This window comes from Ursus americanus, chromosome 3 (genome assembly GCF_024610735.1).
Source record: "Ursus americanus isolate L20-20 chromosome 3, mUrsAme1.1.p, whole genome shotgun sequence".
Taxonomy (NCBI): Eukaryota; Metazoa; Chordata; class Mammalia; order Carnivora; family Ursidae; genus Ursus; species Ursus americanus.
The window spans coordinates 84,707,179-84,723,859 of NC_142129.1; the positions used below are offsets into that span (position 1 = coordinate 84,707,179).

The window sequence follows — 16,681 nt, forward strand, 5'->3', positions numbered from 1 at the left end:
GCCCGAGCCTGGCCATTCATTCACCACGCATTTACTGAGTCCCTTCTGTGTACTAACGTGGCACTCGGAACAGCAGGAGCAAAACGTGTAAGGCTCCCCCACCATACCCCAAAATAGGAAACTCACATATCAGTGGGCACTAAAGTAAATAAAATGACTGAGTCACAAGCCATGTCAGAAAAGAAAGAAGAAAAACAAAGAAAGGAAATGGACAATGAGGATGTGCAGGGGAGGTCATTCCCGAGAAGGTGGCATGCAAGGAGAGGCCTGAACAAAGGGAGACACGAAGGGCGAGAGGCTCTCGGCAGAGGAGACAGCAAGTGCAAAGTGCAGAGAGGAGAAACAAGCTCGTACTTTTGAGACCCGTGAGGAAGTCATCGTGGGAGGGGCCGAGTGAGCCACGGGTGAGGGAGACAGTGCCAGAGAGTGAGCTGCTAGGAAATGGGCTGCGGAGAGCTCCTAAGCTTTCCAGAGCAACGCCTCGCAGTGTTATTCCTAGTGGAAAGACACTGGAGGTCCTCGGGAGGGAGGGGGAGGGAAGATGCCAGGACGTGCTTTGAAAAGCACTCTCTGGACTGCCCTACAGAGACCAGGCCAGGCAGTGAGAGTCGCTGAGTGGGCAGCACGGCGCCTGTGTTACTGGCAGCAACCTGGGTCCCTGCCAGGTGAGGGTGAATACCTTGCAGGGAAAGCCAGCAGGACCAGATGGGACGGGCCAAGATGCGCGCTATGGCTCCAGCAGCTAATAATACAAAAGGAATCCTGCCTGCTCAGCCTTCAGTGGTTACCCAGTCAGTCCGGGGAGAAGTCCACATCCTTCTGCCCGGCACGTCCCTTCTTCCTTCACCTCTCCTGGCCTTTTCCTTCTCCTGCTCCCTCACATGTGTATACTCTGCTGCGACAACCAGGACCCACCAGCTCTGAACACAGCCTGTCTCTCTTGCCTCATGCTCATGCGGCGGTAGGTGGCCACCCAGCCTCCCAGGGCCCTGCCCCTTTCACGCAGGCAACAGAAGGCCTCCCATGCAGGCCACCGCCCACGGTCCTCGAACACCAGGCTGGGAACCAGAACTAAGTGCCTCCATACAAAGGACTGGAGAAGGAGATGCTGTCCCTGGTGTGTACCTAGAATTTAACAGTGAAAAGGTCTGCTTGATAAGAGATTTGGGTCAACATGAAAAACAGACCTCCTATTTCTCCCTGAGGTGACACCGGTGCGGCAGAAAGGGTGCTGGGGATGGAACGTGCACTAGACGAACAAGGTTCTGATGGTGAATGGGGAAAGGCGGGACAAAGGGAAGAGGAGAAGAGTGTAGCCAGACGGCACGGATCTGTTCATTATTCAGGAAAGGTTTATCACAGCACTGACTTAGACGCTGAAGATACAACGATACAATGCACGGGCTCGCCGAGATTGTACATCTCAGTGAGAAGGGTAACGGAAATATGAGCGTTCAGGTAAGAAAAGCAGGAGCAGCAGGTAAAGAGGGGAAAGGCAACAGGCCCGCTGGGGCCCCGGGCAGGGCTCGTATTTGAGCTGCCGGCCGGCAAGCAAGTAAGTTGGCTGAAAGGACAAACCATGGATCCCGAGGAGGAAACATTCCAAGCAGGAGGAAACGCATCCGCAAAGGCACAGAAGTATGAGCGAACATGCATTTGCACACAGACGTTCTTTACTAGATTGTGAAAATAAACGGGGAGAAGCTATTATACTTGTGATGGTGGAACTTTTTCACTGTTTACTCCATTAATAAAAAATGCTTGCACGTTCACCTCCATACATGCATATTTATAAATCTTACATGCTACTGTTCCTATATATTCTGTATATTATAAAAGGTAAAAAAAAAAAAAAAAAAAAAAAAAAAAGTCACAAGAACGACCTGGAGACACACTGACTCCTGGAGAGTTGAATTGGGAATGTGGTTCTCGCAAGTGAGGGAGCAGGCAAAGAACAATGGGGTTGTGTCAAGAGGACAGAAAAGACAATGGGAAGGGGCTCACGTGGCCCCAAACTGGGACAATTCTGGCCTCAGGAAGGGACGTGTGAGAGACTGCAGGGCAGGAGGCTCGCCCGGAAGGAGCACGAAAGCCTCACCTTCCGCATCTCTTCCGTCTGGCCGCTCCTCAGTTACATTCCTTCAGAATAAACCAGTGGCCTAGCAAGTAAACCTGGGTTCTGCGAGCTGCTGTAACAGATTAACTGGAACAGGGGGACGTGGGAACCTCCGACTCACAGCTGACGGGTCAGAAGCACGGGTGACAATATGGGATTGTCACTGGTGTACGAAGGGGGTCGGGGTGTCTTGTGGGCCTGAGCTTTTAGAAGATTTTTTTTTAGATTTTTTTTAGAAGCTTTTTAGAAGATTTTATTTGTCAGAGAGAGAGAGAGAGAAGAGGCGCACACAAGCAGGGGCAGCGGCAGGCAGAGTGAGAGGGAGAACCCCCCAATGCAGGACTCGATCCCAGTACGCTGGGATCGTGACCTAAGCCGAAGGCAGACGCTTAACCAACTGAGCTGCCCAGGCGTCCCTGGGACTCAGCTCTTACCATGTGGGACCTGATGCTGTCTCCAGATCGTGTCAGGATTAAGCTAAATCATAGGACACCAGCTGGTGTCAGAAAAGCTTCTGGTGTAGGGAAGATGCCCTACACACACATCTGGTGACCAGAGTTGTCAGAAGTAGTGTGTGAGAGTGAAGGAAGACACACAGAGGTGAGTCTTTCCCTAGACGAACCTACCTTCCATGTGAGAGCATTTTATAAGCACCCTCAAAGAGTCCTTGGTCAGGGTAAAAGTAAAAAGGAACAGGATATGTCTACCCAAGAAAAAAAAAAAAAACACCCACATCCTTAGGATGATTAGCTAGAGCCAATGAGTAACAGAGACGGCTCCGGGGTCTCCCACCTGAGGGACTGGGAGGGGCTGTGGGATTCCTCCTGCTCTGCAGGGCTGGGTCATCGACGGACTCATCATGCGGTAAACACTCCTGTCAGCAGGGGGAGCAGAGGAGGGTACTGAGCTACTCCTCTGTGGGCCAGAATGGAAACCAACCGTGATGCCCCAAGTTCGCTTAGCATGACACAGGCAGACAGGTCACGTGGCACTCACTCTCAAAATAAGGGGCTGATAGAGGTCATCATCGCATTAAGATCCATGCCACTTCCTTTAAAATGGCTTTAACCTTTGGAGAGCAGAATTCTACAATCAGGAACAAACATCAAGGTAAAATAAGAGACTTCTTCCTCAATACAAAAAGCAGGTACGTTTTTTTTCCCTGAATACAAATGAAACAAAACAAAATCCCAAAACTAAATATACCCTATTGGATGGAAGTACGAATCATAACCTACATATTCTACAAACGCTACAGTACGTGATAACTGCTGGACCGGGAGGATTTCTGCAACCGGAGACGCCACTACCTACAGAAGCGGGACGAGAAGCTCAGACATGGGACTGATATTCAGAAGGCAAGAGAAAGGCTAAGCAGCACGGAGCACATTTTAAATGACACTACTTATGCAGGGGTACAATAATACAACGAGAGTGGTGAACAGATACATACAGGACTTGACCACCTCCAGTCAATTCCCTTCAGAGTGTGTGTCAAGGACACGATACCAGGGCCACTGAAAGCAGACACCTGGTTGGGGGGGGGGGGGGCACTTACTTTTTGGCAAATCTCCAGTGCTGGAGGCTGAAACCGTCCGGCTTCTGTCATGGGATGGACTGCTTTCCTCAGGCTCAGTAAGCGGGGATCCCTCAGAAAGCGCGGAGCCACAAGCCACAGGTTCTAAGGGCCCAGAGAACAATGATGTGGAAAACTCCGGAAACTGTGACTCAGGAATTTTATGCCGTCCATTTGGCAATTCACCATTGAATTGTTCATAGGAGCTGCTGTATGTGTAATCGCTTTCTGCATTTGGCTCATCGAGATTATATTCCTCAGGATTTGGGCAATCTTCTTCTTCATCATCTTCATCATCCAGCTGCTGTTCCAGTAAGAATGGGCCATTCTCAATATGGCCGTTGGTTTTGGGTGATTCTATCCACGCTGGGTCTGTGTTGGTCAGTTCCTGTTCAACATCATCTTCATCTTTCTCAGTGTTTTCTTTCTCGGTGTCTTCTTTCTCTTCCTGGTCCTCAGCCTCGCCTTAAAAAGTTGATGGGTTAAGAATCAGAATGTGTCACTCTCCTTAACACAGTGACACTAGGTTCATATTTCCCCCAACAAGAGACAATTTTGAATGTGCTTAATTTACTGTTTTTTTTTCTCCCCCTCAAGTAAGCTCTACACACCCAACATGGGGCTCAAACTCATGACCCTGAGATCGAGTCACATGCTCCACTGACCGAGCCAGTCAAGCGCCCATGAATGTGCCTGATTTCTGCACTACAAAGCAAAACACCTCTTGGCTCTCAGGGTAAGATCTTAGGTTTTCTAAATCTTATTTTTTATTTAGTAAATAATTGGCTAACTCTTATTAGAAAAAGTTAGACTTGGGGAAAAAATGACTATAAATAGAATCGCTTTTCCGCTTCTACCCTCTCTTCTACAATCTTCAGAAAATGTCCGTGAGTACATTACTTTAGGTTAAAGGTTAATTACAAAATAAAGAACAATCATTAACATGATCGAGACATGGTGTTAGACATTTTCCATTTTTAAAAACCTATTTTAGAAATACTAACATATTTCTGGCATTCATTTTACAAATGAAGTGGCAGACGGTTTCCCATATTCCCCAACCAGGAGTTGGAAAGAATCATCCTCACATCTGAAGCTGCAGCACCAAGTGAGCCTGCGTGGTGAGCTGGCGGGTGCCCAGTAAGGAAGCTCCAGGACCCCATGCAGACTGACCGTTGTCGTTGGCAGGCTCGCCCTCGGCCGCGTCCTCTAAGCCGGCAGCTTTGAGTTTCCCCTCTGGGCCGTAGTCATCGTCTTGTTCATTGGAAGGTACCGCTGACGTGATGTTTTCTTCTATTATTTTCCTCTCGGCTTCTCGCTCCAATTCTTCTATTTCCTGCAGGCGCTTTTCCAATAACTCAGCCTGCCTCTTCTGCTTCTTTTTCAGTTTTTTCTTTTTGTTCTTAGATATTTTTCCTATCTACAACATGTCAAGAAGACACCACAGGTCAGTCTGCCCCGTTAGAGCACTACGTAGGAGTACGAGCACCAGCACGACAAACACAGACAAATCCTGTTTCCTCAGGTCTTACTCGTGAAAACCTCGTGCTCCGGGTTACAGTAAAAACAAAAAGAAAGAAGCCTGATGACATCAAGTAAGGGGGCTACTGGCAGGCCCTGCCCTCAGAGGGACACACGGTTCCCATCCAAGAAGTCTGTCTCAATTCAACTTTAAGAATGGAAAATGCTGAGATACTCTGGCCTTTAAATAAGAAGCACCTCTTGCAAGTTTTGTCACTGCCTATACACAAACTAACGATATGTCCTGTCTCACCCAGCTATCTGCCATAAAAGACAAGCCTGGCGACACGGGTGCACTGCCCTCATTGTTGGTCAACAGCACTGTGGGTGCTTGGGTCTCACACACTGAGCTGTTATCAACAGGCAGGACTGCAGAAACTGCCAGCAATGAGCATAGGAAGTCAAGGGAAAAAAGAAAAAGCCACAGTTTCAGCCTGCCTCCGACGAGGCCATGTGACTGGGTAAGTGCTGGCAATGACAGCCTCCAGTTCTTCCACAGAATCAAACAGGACAAGCTGCTCCAACCACAGCAGGACTGTAGGCAATGGCTCGGCGCCCCAGCAAGCCAGGGGGCATAATTATTACCACTCCCCCTCGTAGGGGGCCGTTCACTGCAGAGTGACGGCTGCTGGCAGCACGCTCAATTTCTCAACGTTTCCTTTCAAATGCTTCTGGTTCCTAACGTTCTTTCAAGACTTGTAGGTGACTCGTCAACTCAAGATACATATATTCTATCCTCTACTGGAACTAAGCAGGTTTAGGGACACTCGGGTAACACTTAATTCCAAGCAGCTTGTTTCACACCTCAAAACAGACAATGTTTAACGACTGGCTGGAAAACAAATCGGAGTGCAAGCTTCAGAAAACCAGGTATCTTGGGGGCAAGTCAGAACTAATGTTAAGTGCTTCATAATAATCACACTTCAAACTCTATCTCGATCACATCACATTTCACCAGACTCCGCCAACAGCAACCCAGAAAGTGCACAGGGAACATGAAGACCAAACTTGGAAAAGCTCCAACGATTCCAACTCTAAAAATCACTTCAACACACCGGCACAGTAAGTCTCGTATATTCAAGGACACACAGCATTTATAAACATGCCTGTCTTTTATATTACTACGTATTAAACATCTACAATTGAGAACATAACAAAAAAAAGGTACAATCCATTCCCCCAAAAAACCTTAAATGAAAAACTGTTGCAGAAAGCAGCAGAGACCAATGTTATAACTTGAAAAGCTCGATAAGGAACAGCTGCTTTTAACACAAAGGTGAAGGTAAGTGTATGTGTAGGTACTTACGGGTTTTTGCTGTGGAGCCGTACTCACTACAACAAAAGGAAACAAAATGAATGTTTAGAGGAAAATAGGTCTGTATCTTTATGCACGTAATCTGAACTGTAAAATGAAGGTAATTACTGCCTTTTAGTGGCTACCCAACTTCAAAATGGTTAAACATCAGAGCTTTCTAATCACAGGGATCTAAAGAAAGTTTATCCAACTCAAACGACTGGCTCTGCAAAGGCACGGGCGTAGCTGATCATAAGGAGCCATTTCTCTTATTTATCTAAAATTAAAAACCCACTCATTTCAAAAAGAGTCAATCCCAAAGCACTGACCGATAACTTTAGAAAATGGAGAAGAGTTCACAAATGTCACATAGTCATCTAACCAAATCTGTTTTGCAGACAATAAAATGAACAGTTTAGATTAGGAGGTGTACATGTAAGTTTGAAAACTAAGCAAGTCTACATAGCAGAAATAAATCAAATATTCTAGAAATCACACAACTGGTCCTTGCTGACATCCACAGCTTGATCGGCTGTAGGTCTCTGATCTAAAACGCACCCTGACGGTAGAACACAAGACTGGGAGGCGGTGCCTCTCCCCAGAGCCTGTCAGTCACCGCACAGCAGCCCGTCAGCTGCACACTCGCCCGACGACACACTAGGGTGCGGAAACAGACAGAGATGGCGAGAGCGGTCACGTCACTGCAGCCGTTACACTCTGTCAAAACCAGACGGAAAACTCTAGATGCCAATCCTTAAGGCATCTGACCTTCTCCCCCAACGTGGGTCTTTCGTAACTGATTCCAAACCCGCCATTAGACTCAGATTGATGAAGACTACCTAGAGACTAGGAAGCATTCTAACAAGCCTGAAGCCAGGGGAATATTCTGATGACTACAGGTCACTACACAACCTGTTACTATATGCTCCCCTGCAGACAAGTGTGCAGCACAGGACAATGTTCCAATGTAGATGAAGCAGCTCACAAGATTGCAAATGATCTTTTAAGGGAGGATCAAGTTAAGCAACTCAAATATTAACGCATAATTGGGGCATCTTCCTTTTCAAGAAAAAGGTCTCATTATTTCTAGCAATCAGACTCTTCCAAAAGTTCCTAAGAGATACATGTTTGACTCAACTGCCTTCAGCGTGGCCCCCAAACAAATTGAAACAAAGCCGGCTCAGCTCACTCACCTGCAGACCCCGAAGGAGGAGGAGCACCTGCTTTCTGCCACTCCGTGGCCTCGGCTGCCATTCTTCTCACATACGCATCATCCACACACATCAAGATGTTCTCCGGCTTTATGTCAGTATGAATGATCTTGCACTTACTGTGTAGATAATCTAACCCCTGAAGGACCTGGTCATAGTAAAATCAAGAGAAGAGACGACTTATTAATACCTTCGTTGTTCCACACTCGTAAAATTGGTACCATAATCACAAGGCATCAGACACGAAAGGTGTTTAGTAAAAATCTCCCTCCTGCCCCAGACCCCAGAAGGGCCCAGCACCTTCCCATAAGCAACCAATGTGCATCATTCTGGTGATTCTTTATGTTCATGGAAGTAAACACATCTATACCTATACTTTGTTTACAACAACTTTACTGAGATGTAATTTACATAAAATTTACCCTTTTATGTACAAGTGTACCATTGTACAAGTCAATGGTTTTTAGATGTGCACCATCACCACTATGTAAATTAGCACATTTTTATCACCCAAAAAAGAAACATGCTACCCACTGGCAGTCACTCTCCATCTCTTCTCAGCTCCCCAGCCCTAGGCAACCACTAATCTACTTTCTATCTCCACACATTTGCTGGCTCTGGACATTTTATATAAATGGAATCATACAAAGTGGTCTTTTATAACTGGCACAATGTTTTAAAGGTCCATCCACGTGTAGCACATACTTCCGTTCTTGTAACTGCCAAATAATATTCCACTGGACATGCTATATTTTGTTTTACCGTTCACCTGATGGATATTTGGATTGTTCTCCCTTTTTTGGTTCCTATATATTGCTATGGACATCCATGCATGAGTTTTTGTGTAGACAAACGTTTTTATTTTTCTTGGGTGTATACCTGGGAGTATGACTGTGCGGTTGTAGGCTAACTCCTGTTTTCTGCAGCGGGCACGCCTTGTCGCACTCCCACGAGCAATGTATGAGGGCTCCCCCTCCTTGTCATGGCCTACACTTTGTTATCTTTTTTATTTTAGTCACCCCAGCAGGTGTGAAGTATGATCTGTGTCTCTGTGATGTCTAATGATGTGTGTACATTTCTAATACTGCAGGAAAACAGGACGGAACAGCTGTGGAGTCCAGACCACACGACAGCACTGAACTCGAAGAAACTGCTGAAGTATCCACGAAAACAAAACCCACAAAACGTACACAGTCCAGTGACCTAAATACGAGGCCACAGTATCTCTGGGATTATTTCCATCAGAGAGGAATTCTTTCAATTCTTCCCATAAACAAAAATAAATTTTTAAAATATTCCCATCATGATCCTGTACATCACAAATTCTACCTGCTCGATAAATATTAGCATTTAATAAATATCACACATTTTATATCATGTAGGGGTCTTGTCCACAACAGACAAGGGAGTCGGAAAAACAAGCAGTAGACACATAATATGTATCCATATTATGTATTTCCAACTCTAGAAAGTTCTCAGCAATAGCCCAATGCTCGGTCTACTGTAAATGACTAAACAACTTCAACAGACAATAGCATTGGGAAATGAGGGGACAGAGGTTCCACAAGGAAAATGAGAAAAGGAAAACCCATCTCTCTTTTTTTTTTTTAAGATTTTATTTATTTATTTGACAGAGATAGAGACAGCCAGCAAGAGAGGGAACACAAGCAGGGGGAGTGGGAGAGGAAGAAGCAGGCAGGGAGCCCAATGCGGGGCTCGATCCCAGGACTCTGGGATCAAGCCCTGAGCCGAAGGCAGACGTTTAATGACTGAGTCACCCAGGCACCCTTGAAAACCCATCTCTTAAACAGGATGAAAATCTCTACACTTATCTAAAATAACTACCTAGGAAGTATTTTTACATGACTTCAACTGACCAAGCACCAAACTCCTGTAACAGGTCATGCAGCTGATTCTAGGTGTATGACCTACAGCAATAAACGAAGCTCCCTGTCTCCTGGGGCTTAGAGCCCCTGTGTCCTCAGAGAGCTTACGGGCTTACGCCAGGAGGAGGAAAGGGACTGGCCGAAAAGAAACCAAGATGAACCATGGGCATAACAAACACGATTTAATGAGCTGCTGACAAGTTCCTAGTAAGCACCAAAACAATGAAACAGATAAAACCAGAATGACAGAAGAAAAGGCACTTGGGTTTGTTTTTTTTTTTTTTGCCTTAAAATTAATATTTAATGTTTGCAATAGTACTGCAATTAGAACTATTAAATTATGTTTAAAACATCAAAGGACCAGGAAGAAAGATTCAATATACGTTTCCATAAAGAATTAGGTTATAATCCCGATGGGAACACAATCCAAGGGGCCTATATGTTATCCACTGACATTCATGCACCTTATTTGTTCAAACTGAAATGATACGAGGAACTTTTATATCTGAATGACAAGAGAGATTCTGAGAAGTTCAAGAAATTAATGGACAGGAACAGTAATGATTTCTAACCTATGGAGGCAAAGGAACAAGATTTTTGAAAAACTTTATACAGTTTAAAATCATTCCAACTGAAATTGCATTTCAATGATCATTATTAACTCAAAGTAAAAATATCAGCTTCTTTTCACCACCATTTCATGCCTAAGTCACTCCTATCTTTCCACCGTAGCTCTTCCGTGGTGGTCAGGTTGTTTCACTGTGTGGGAGGCTACACAAGTAAGAGTTAATGTGATCCAGGATCCAAATGTGTTCATGAGTTCCCAATGAGAAGGCAGCACCTGAGATGAACACAGTGTTCCCAGCAAGAAGTTAAGGTTTCAGATTTTTAAAATATTTGCAATTGCACACAACTGAGTTACCTTTCCTTAAGAAGCACAGCTTATAATGTCTGATGATGAACACAGTGAAAGAACTGACTGCTGAGACAAATTAATTAAGACAATGCAAATCTTAAAGGAAGGAGTTGAGAGACACAGCACAGTGTGGTGTTAAAACAGGACCTTGGGACTCACACCACTCCTAGACTCCTGCCAGATCGTTCATTCACCGGGCAAGGTACTTACACTGTCTGAGCTTCCATTTTCATATTAAGGGTGTGTGTGTGTGTGTGTGTCTGTGTGTGTGTATCTACAAAGTAGAAATAAGGTCTGAATTAGAAATAATCTATGGAAAATCTACAAAAAACAAGGTCTAGCTCACAGGAAGCTCAAAATAAATGGGAGAACTGAACAAAGTCAGAACATCGGTACTGACATTAACTAAACAACTCTGACTTTGCTCAGTCACTTATTAAACTTCTCTGGGTCTCATTTCTCCCACCTGTGCGTGGGCTATCCCTAATAAACTCTGTGGTACATCCCAGCAATGAAATTCTGATGCCATAATTTCTTTTAATTCTGAACTACAATTCTTTTACAAGTCTTTAGCTGTAGACTAAAAAGAATGGCTATTTTAGCATTTCTGTTCTCAGCCAGTGAACTTTAAAGCATCCCCAGAATCCGGAATAAACAGTAATGATGGGCAATCTCATAACCATTTACGCAGAATAACTGTGATGATGCACAAAAAAGAGAAAAGCAGTGAATGAAAGCTTCGTGCCCAGAATAGATCTCCTCTTGCAAAATCTGAGAAGCAGAGTTAGAAGGAGCCTTTACGAATTTTCTGTGTTTCCTCACTTGCCAGGCCTGGTGTACTTGTCTTTCTTGCCTAAAAACACATACTCGGCCTCATCAGCAGGCGGCAGCAGAGGCTGCAGAGCGCGCCTGCTCGCCAGCGGCTGGGATCTACAGCCGTCGTGGGAGCGGAGCGCAGTCCGCGCACTGATGGGCCGGGGCCGCACCTCCCTCAGAGGAGCCAGATCACACCCCCAGCAGCAGCGGCCAGTTTTCTCCTAGTGAAGCCAGACGAGCATGCTAGCAGCAGCCTGTCAGCGAAGGCAGAGCCCAGGGCTGGGAGCCTGGGGCCCCTAGTTCTGGCTCAGAGCAAGTCCCCTTCCCTGACCTCAAATTCATCTGTACAATCAGAGGCTTGGGCAAGATGGTCTCTCAGGTGTCTTTCTGTGCACCTGTGGGGATGGCAGAGAGCATCTAGTACTGGTGTTAACAACATAAGCCTACAGCTTGCCACAACAGTCCGTGATCTTAGAGATACAAGAGGAGGCGTGAGTTGAGAGAAATGTGGGAACTTCTCTCGAAGATGTCTCCTGGGCCCTGCTCACCACCCAGAAAATGAAGCCTCCTCCCAAATTCTAAACTGCAAAGAGAATGAGAATGACAGCAACTTTCTAAATTATTTCCAGGGACGCCTGGGTGGCTTAGTCAGTTAAGAGTCTGCCTTCAGCTCAGGTCCTGATCCGAGGGCCCTGGGATCAAGTACCCCATCGGGCTCCTTGCTTAGCAGGGAGCCTGCTTCTCCCTCTGCCTGCCGCTCCCTGTTTGCGTTCACTCTCTCTCTCTTTCTCTCTGACAGATAAATAAATAAAATCTTAAAAAAAAAATAAATTATTTTCTGACTCTGGTCACCCGTGGGGACTTTCTTGCCCCACGCCTGAACAAAGGACGCAGGGCAGAGAGACTTGGCCAGCCTCTTACTCCATAAGGCCTTGCTCATGCAGCACGCAGGGGAGCCCAACAGGCAGCGGGAGGGGCTGACCCCACGCAGGAGCCCCGAGATATGACTCCTTGTGGTGTGGACGAAAGCACCAGAGGGGGTCTCCTCAAGCCTAGACACTTTCCTACTAGGAAAGCTAAGCCTCCCACTGGATTTCTCTTCTTCACTAGACAGACATGAGGTAAACTCTACAACCTGCTTCTGACAATTCTGACATCTCAACTGAATGCAGGGGTGTGGAAATCCCAGCTCAACGGAAGGGGCGGGAACCGGATGCGCACGCACACACAAGCTTCCGTGGACACTGTCCTCGTCTGCTGTGACACAGAACAGGCTTCCGCTCCGTGTTCTAATTGGACTGCTGAGAATTCATGAGCAAACCCTGCAGCCGTTCCTCCGAATGCGGCCAGGAGGAAAGAGAAAGCCTCCGTGCCCAGCACGTAGAGGGCGCCGCAGAGCGCTGGGCTGAGAAAGGCTGCCCACATTTCTGAGCTGAGGACACAACCGTCTGAGGAGAACTCCAAGTTAGGACAGAACCAAATGTACTACCACAATGAATATAAACACGTTTACCAACTTAAAATTCATCTTCTGTTCTACCACCGATTCCTGGCTCAGTGATCATGAATTCACTGGTACCTAGGAGCAGTGACATAAATGAAATGGTAAATAGATACTCAGTGTAGACAAAAGCATTCCATGCTAACAGGTGACTCTGCCTGTCCCAGAAGGGCCAGGCTCTTTGTCTGCCCCCAGAACCCCTGACCCACACAGGCACTGCATTTCACAAGCCCCCTTAGGTTACATAGCACAGCACATATTACCAATTACAAGTCACTTAGTAAGTAACATCTAATGGCTATCTCCTCAATCTAATTGCCAGCTCTACCATTAAGACAAAGAAAACCATTTACCACGAACAGACCCACAAATGCACACTTTTCACAAACACATGCTATAACCTAAATGCTCCCAGATCTTTCTGTGTAGACATTTCACAGGACCTTGCAGCTGAAAGCATGGGTTCTGGAATTCTACCACCTGAATTCAAATCAGCGCTTAAAAAAGTGGGTGTCTAAAGAGCACTATAAATGCTAGTGACAATCACAGTTATAGAAGAGTAATAAATATTTAAAAATCCAGAGCGACAAGCTGCGACTGCCAGTTTTTCCAGTACCATAGCAAAGTCACCCAACTCAGGGCCTTGCCGTTACCAAGAGGCCACTTCCTTACAGGTTCCTGTAAAGGGCAATGAATTAAACAATAAAGTTTTAAAAACTAAAATGTCAGCTGCCCTTTCAATATATAAGCAAGTCAAAGCCACGTTTAAAGAAGAGCAACAGCATCTGAAGAAGCCATACCTTTCATGCATCACAAGTAAACACGGCCAGCACCAGCATCCTGTTTCTTCTTCTGGATTCAGAAGTAAGAGCAAGACATGAAACAGACCTCACTAAAGCGGACTTAAAAAGAAGAACTGAAAGCTGGCGGATGAGCAGACCCACACAAGACTCCACACCTGAGCCAGAGAAGCAGCCTGGGAAAGGCAGGGGCTGCACACAGCGTCCGAGACGCCCCCAGCATGGCCCTTCTCCGATCCAGCACAAGGTCACCAGCATGACACGAGGACAGCTCAGAACTGACCAAGGCACTGAGAACAGTGTATGGGAAACCCTGAAAAGAAAGATGATTCAACTATGTCATTACTTTTAAAATACAAACAAGTGGTAATGTTGGTCTGTGAGCCCATCAAATCATAGCAGTGAGCCATTTTATAGAATAAGAAGAGGAACGTATACTTCTTTAAGGAAAGACAACCTATCAAACACATTCTTTGACCAAAGAGACACAGGATTCACACAGAACGCACAACTCCAAGAGCTCACAAGGCAGGTGGGGAGACACACAGGCTACTTCATGCTGGTCACCACGCTGGACGCCGTGTCAACAGTCCCTCCATGTTAATCTTCACAAATTACCTATTACCACCCCAATTCTATAAATGAGAAAACAGGCTCACAGAGGCTACATCATCGGATCAGGGTCACAAAACAGTAAGCGCCAAAGGTATAATGTGAAGTCTACTGACAAGGCACCAACCCAGTGCACCTTCCCCTATTCCGGTGGTTTTCCACAAAAGGGAATTCTGCCTCCTCGGGGACATCCGACAAAGTTTAGAGACCTTTAAAATTGTCACAACTGGGGTGGTGCTGGCTGATACAGGCATCTAGTTGGTTGAGGCTAGGGATGCTTCTGAACACCCTACAATGCACAAGACAGGTCCCCACAACGAAGGATTTCCAGTCCAAAATCTCAATAGTGCCGGGGCTGTGAAACTGGGGCGTATACAGTAAGACGCTACGATCATTAGGAAAGGCACAAATGGAGGCCACAGGCAGACCGAGGAGGGAAGAAAGAGCATTCCTAATGGGGGTCGTGTGGGAAGCCTTCGTCACGGAAACTGGATTTTGGATGAGTCTTTCAAAACATGGGTAGAAAAGAAAGGGCAGTATTTTTCGCAGCAGAAGACAAAAGAAATGATCAAAGATGTGCAGCTAAAAAATGGCCAGGTGAGTACTTTCTCTAAAATACCTACAAAATGAAACTAGTAAAAAATTATGATTAAAAACTCTGCATGCATTTGTAAAATTTTGGGCATCTGTGAACATTCCTAAGAGGCTGGCAACTTGGCTGACTCTGGGAGAGAAGCTGGATACCTGAAGGACCTAACATTTTAGAACACTTACCTGCATTATCTATTTAAAAATATTAATTAATGGGAAAACATTTACCTGCCAGGAGATAAAAGCTGAAACGGGGTTTGCAAGGGGAAATACGGGCTGATACCAGATGGCAGAAAACCTTAAACAGCTTCATAGGAAAACAGTGATTTAACGTTATTGGACAGTAGGGCAGGTATAGTTCTGAAGGTATTCCACGCTGCTTGGCAAAATGCTAACGGTAAGAGCTCCGGAGCCAGATGCTCTGGGTACGAAGGACTGGCCCACAGCTTACTACTTTTTTAAGTCACCTCCTGACCGGAGGCAAGTTACTTAAACTCTCCACACCTCCGTTCCTCTTCCATAAAATCATCGCTGAAACAGGCCTCAGTTAAAGGTTGTCTTTTGTCAAGGCAGCTGAACAGAGGACAAAACTAATACTATATTCCCTATATAACTTTAACATTCCTTATATTATCTTTCATTTAGCCTCCATCCAAAGATACGTAGAAATAGTAAACAAACACAAATTATCTATTTCTTCTGAATTATTTTCTAAGTAACTAAGTGGGACATTTCACAGTAATGATATTAGATAAAACAATTTCTCGGTATGCCATATCACTTACCTTAAGAAAAGGTCAATACACCAAAAGAAATACATGCCTGACATTTACATATTGCCCTCTTTACAAGACAGAATGGCATATGATTAAATAATTATAAAGCTGACATAACAAGTCCAAAATGTTATGCACTGTAATATACACGCATATATTTGCAAAACAGGGATTATATTTATACGCACGTGTGTGTGTGTGTGTGTGTGTGTGTGTGTGTGTGTGTATTTAAGACCAGGAATTTCCATTGAAAGGCTAGCCACTTACGCACTGGGGGGGGGGCGGGGGCTGCCCTCACATCCTCACCTGTCGAATGATACTCTTCACACAACGTACTGGGAGGCCTTGGTAATTGGACTTGATGATCCACTTGAGGAGATGGTGGCCAAGTACTTCGAAGACCATGCAGACGTCTGGTACATGGTTAAGGATCATTTGCAGATACATTTCCTGGAGTGATGCAATTACTCAAAGCAGCATCATTGCGGCACTTGGCAATTTTTTCTTTTAAAATGCAACATCATGGGGCGCCTGGGTAGCGCAGTCTGTTAAGTGTCTGACTCTTGGTTTCGGTTCAGGTCATGATCTCAGGGTTGTGAGACTGAGCCCAGCTCCTCAGCGCTCAGTACGGAAACTGCTTGGGATTCTTCCTCTCCCTCCCCTTCTGCCCCTTCCCCTGCTTGTGCACACGTGCAATCTCTCCCTCTCTTAAAACAAAAAAACAAAACACACAAAAAAAAAGAAAACACTTTAAAATGTTTAAAATGCAACGTCACTACTATCAATAATACCAGAAGTGGTCACGTGCTGTTTCTCACCAAAATAAATAGATCTAGTATTTATTAAGTACTTATGTATCCTACATGTTACTCAATGTATGCTCGTCAAACAATGTGCCTACCTCCACACGGAAGCAACCACAGTGAACCAGAAGCTGCAAGAGCTCTCTGGCGTCACACAGTCCCCAGGTGGCCGGGCCATGATGCAACCCCACACCTCCCCACACTCGCTCATTTCAACACTCCCCTCTCTGATAATCAGCCATAATGAAAAGTGAGCAAAGCT

The 16,681-nt window shown here is 45.5% G+C and overlaps 1 protein-coding gene across 9 annotated transcripts in view; it reads right to left on the bottom strand.

Moving 5' to 3' along the window:
* SRPK2 (SRSF protein kinase 2) overlaps positions 1–16,681 on the bottom strand; it is a 228,543-nt gene that overhangs the window by 22,695 nt on the left and 189,167 nt on the right. For all 9 annotated transcript variants that reach the window (XM_087861169.1, XM_045793441.2, XM_087861168.1 and 6 more), the window contains 5 exons: positions 15,923–16,029; positions 7,701–7,866; positions 6,520–6,545; positions 4,866–5,112; positions 3,675–4,157 (listed from right to left, as the gene is read on the bottom strand). In XM_087861169.1, coding sequence (XP_087717295.1) covers positions 3,675–4,157; positions 4,866–5,112; positions 6,520–6,545; positions 7,701–7,866; positions 15,923–16,029 — 1,029 coding nt within the window. The remainder of the gene's footprint in view (positions 1–3,674; positions 4,158–4,865; positions 5,113–6,519; positions 6,546–7,700; positions 7,867–15,922; positions 16,030–16,681) is intronic.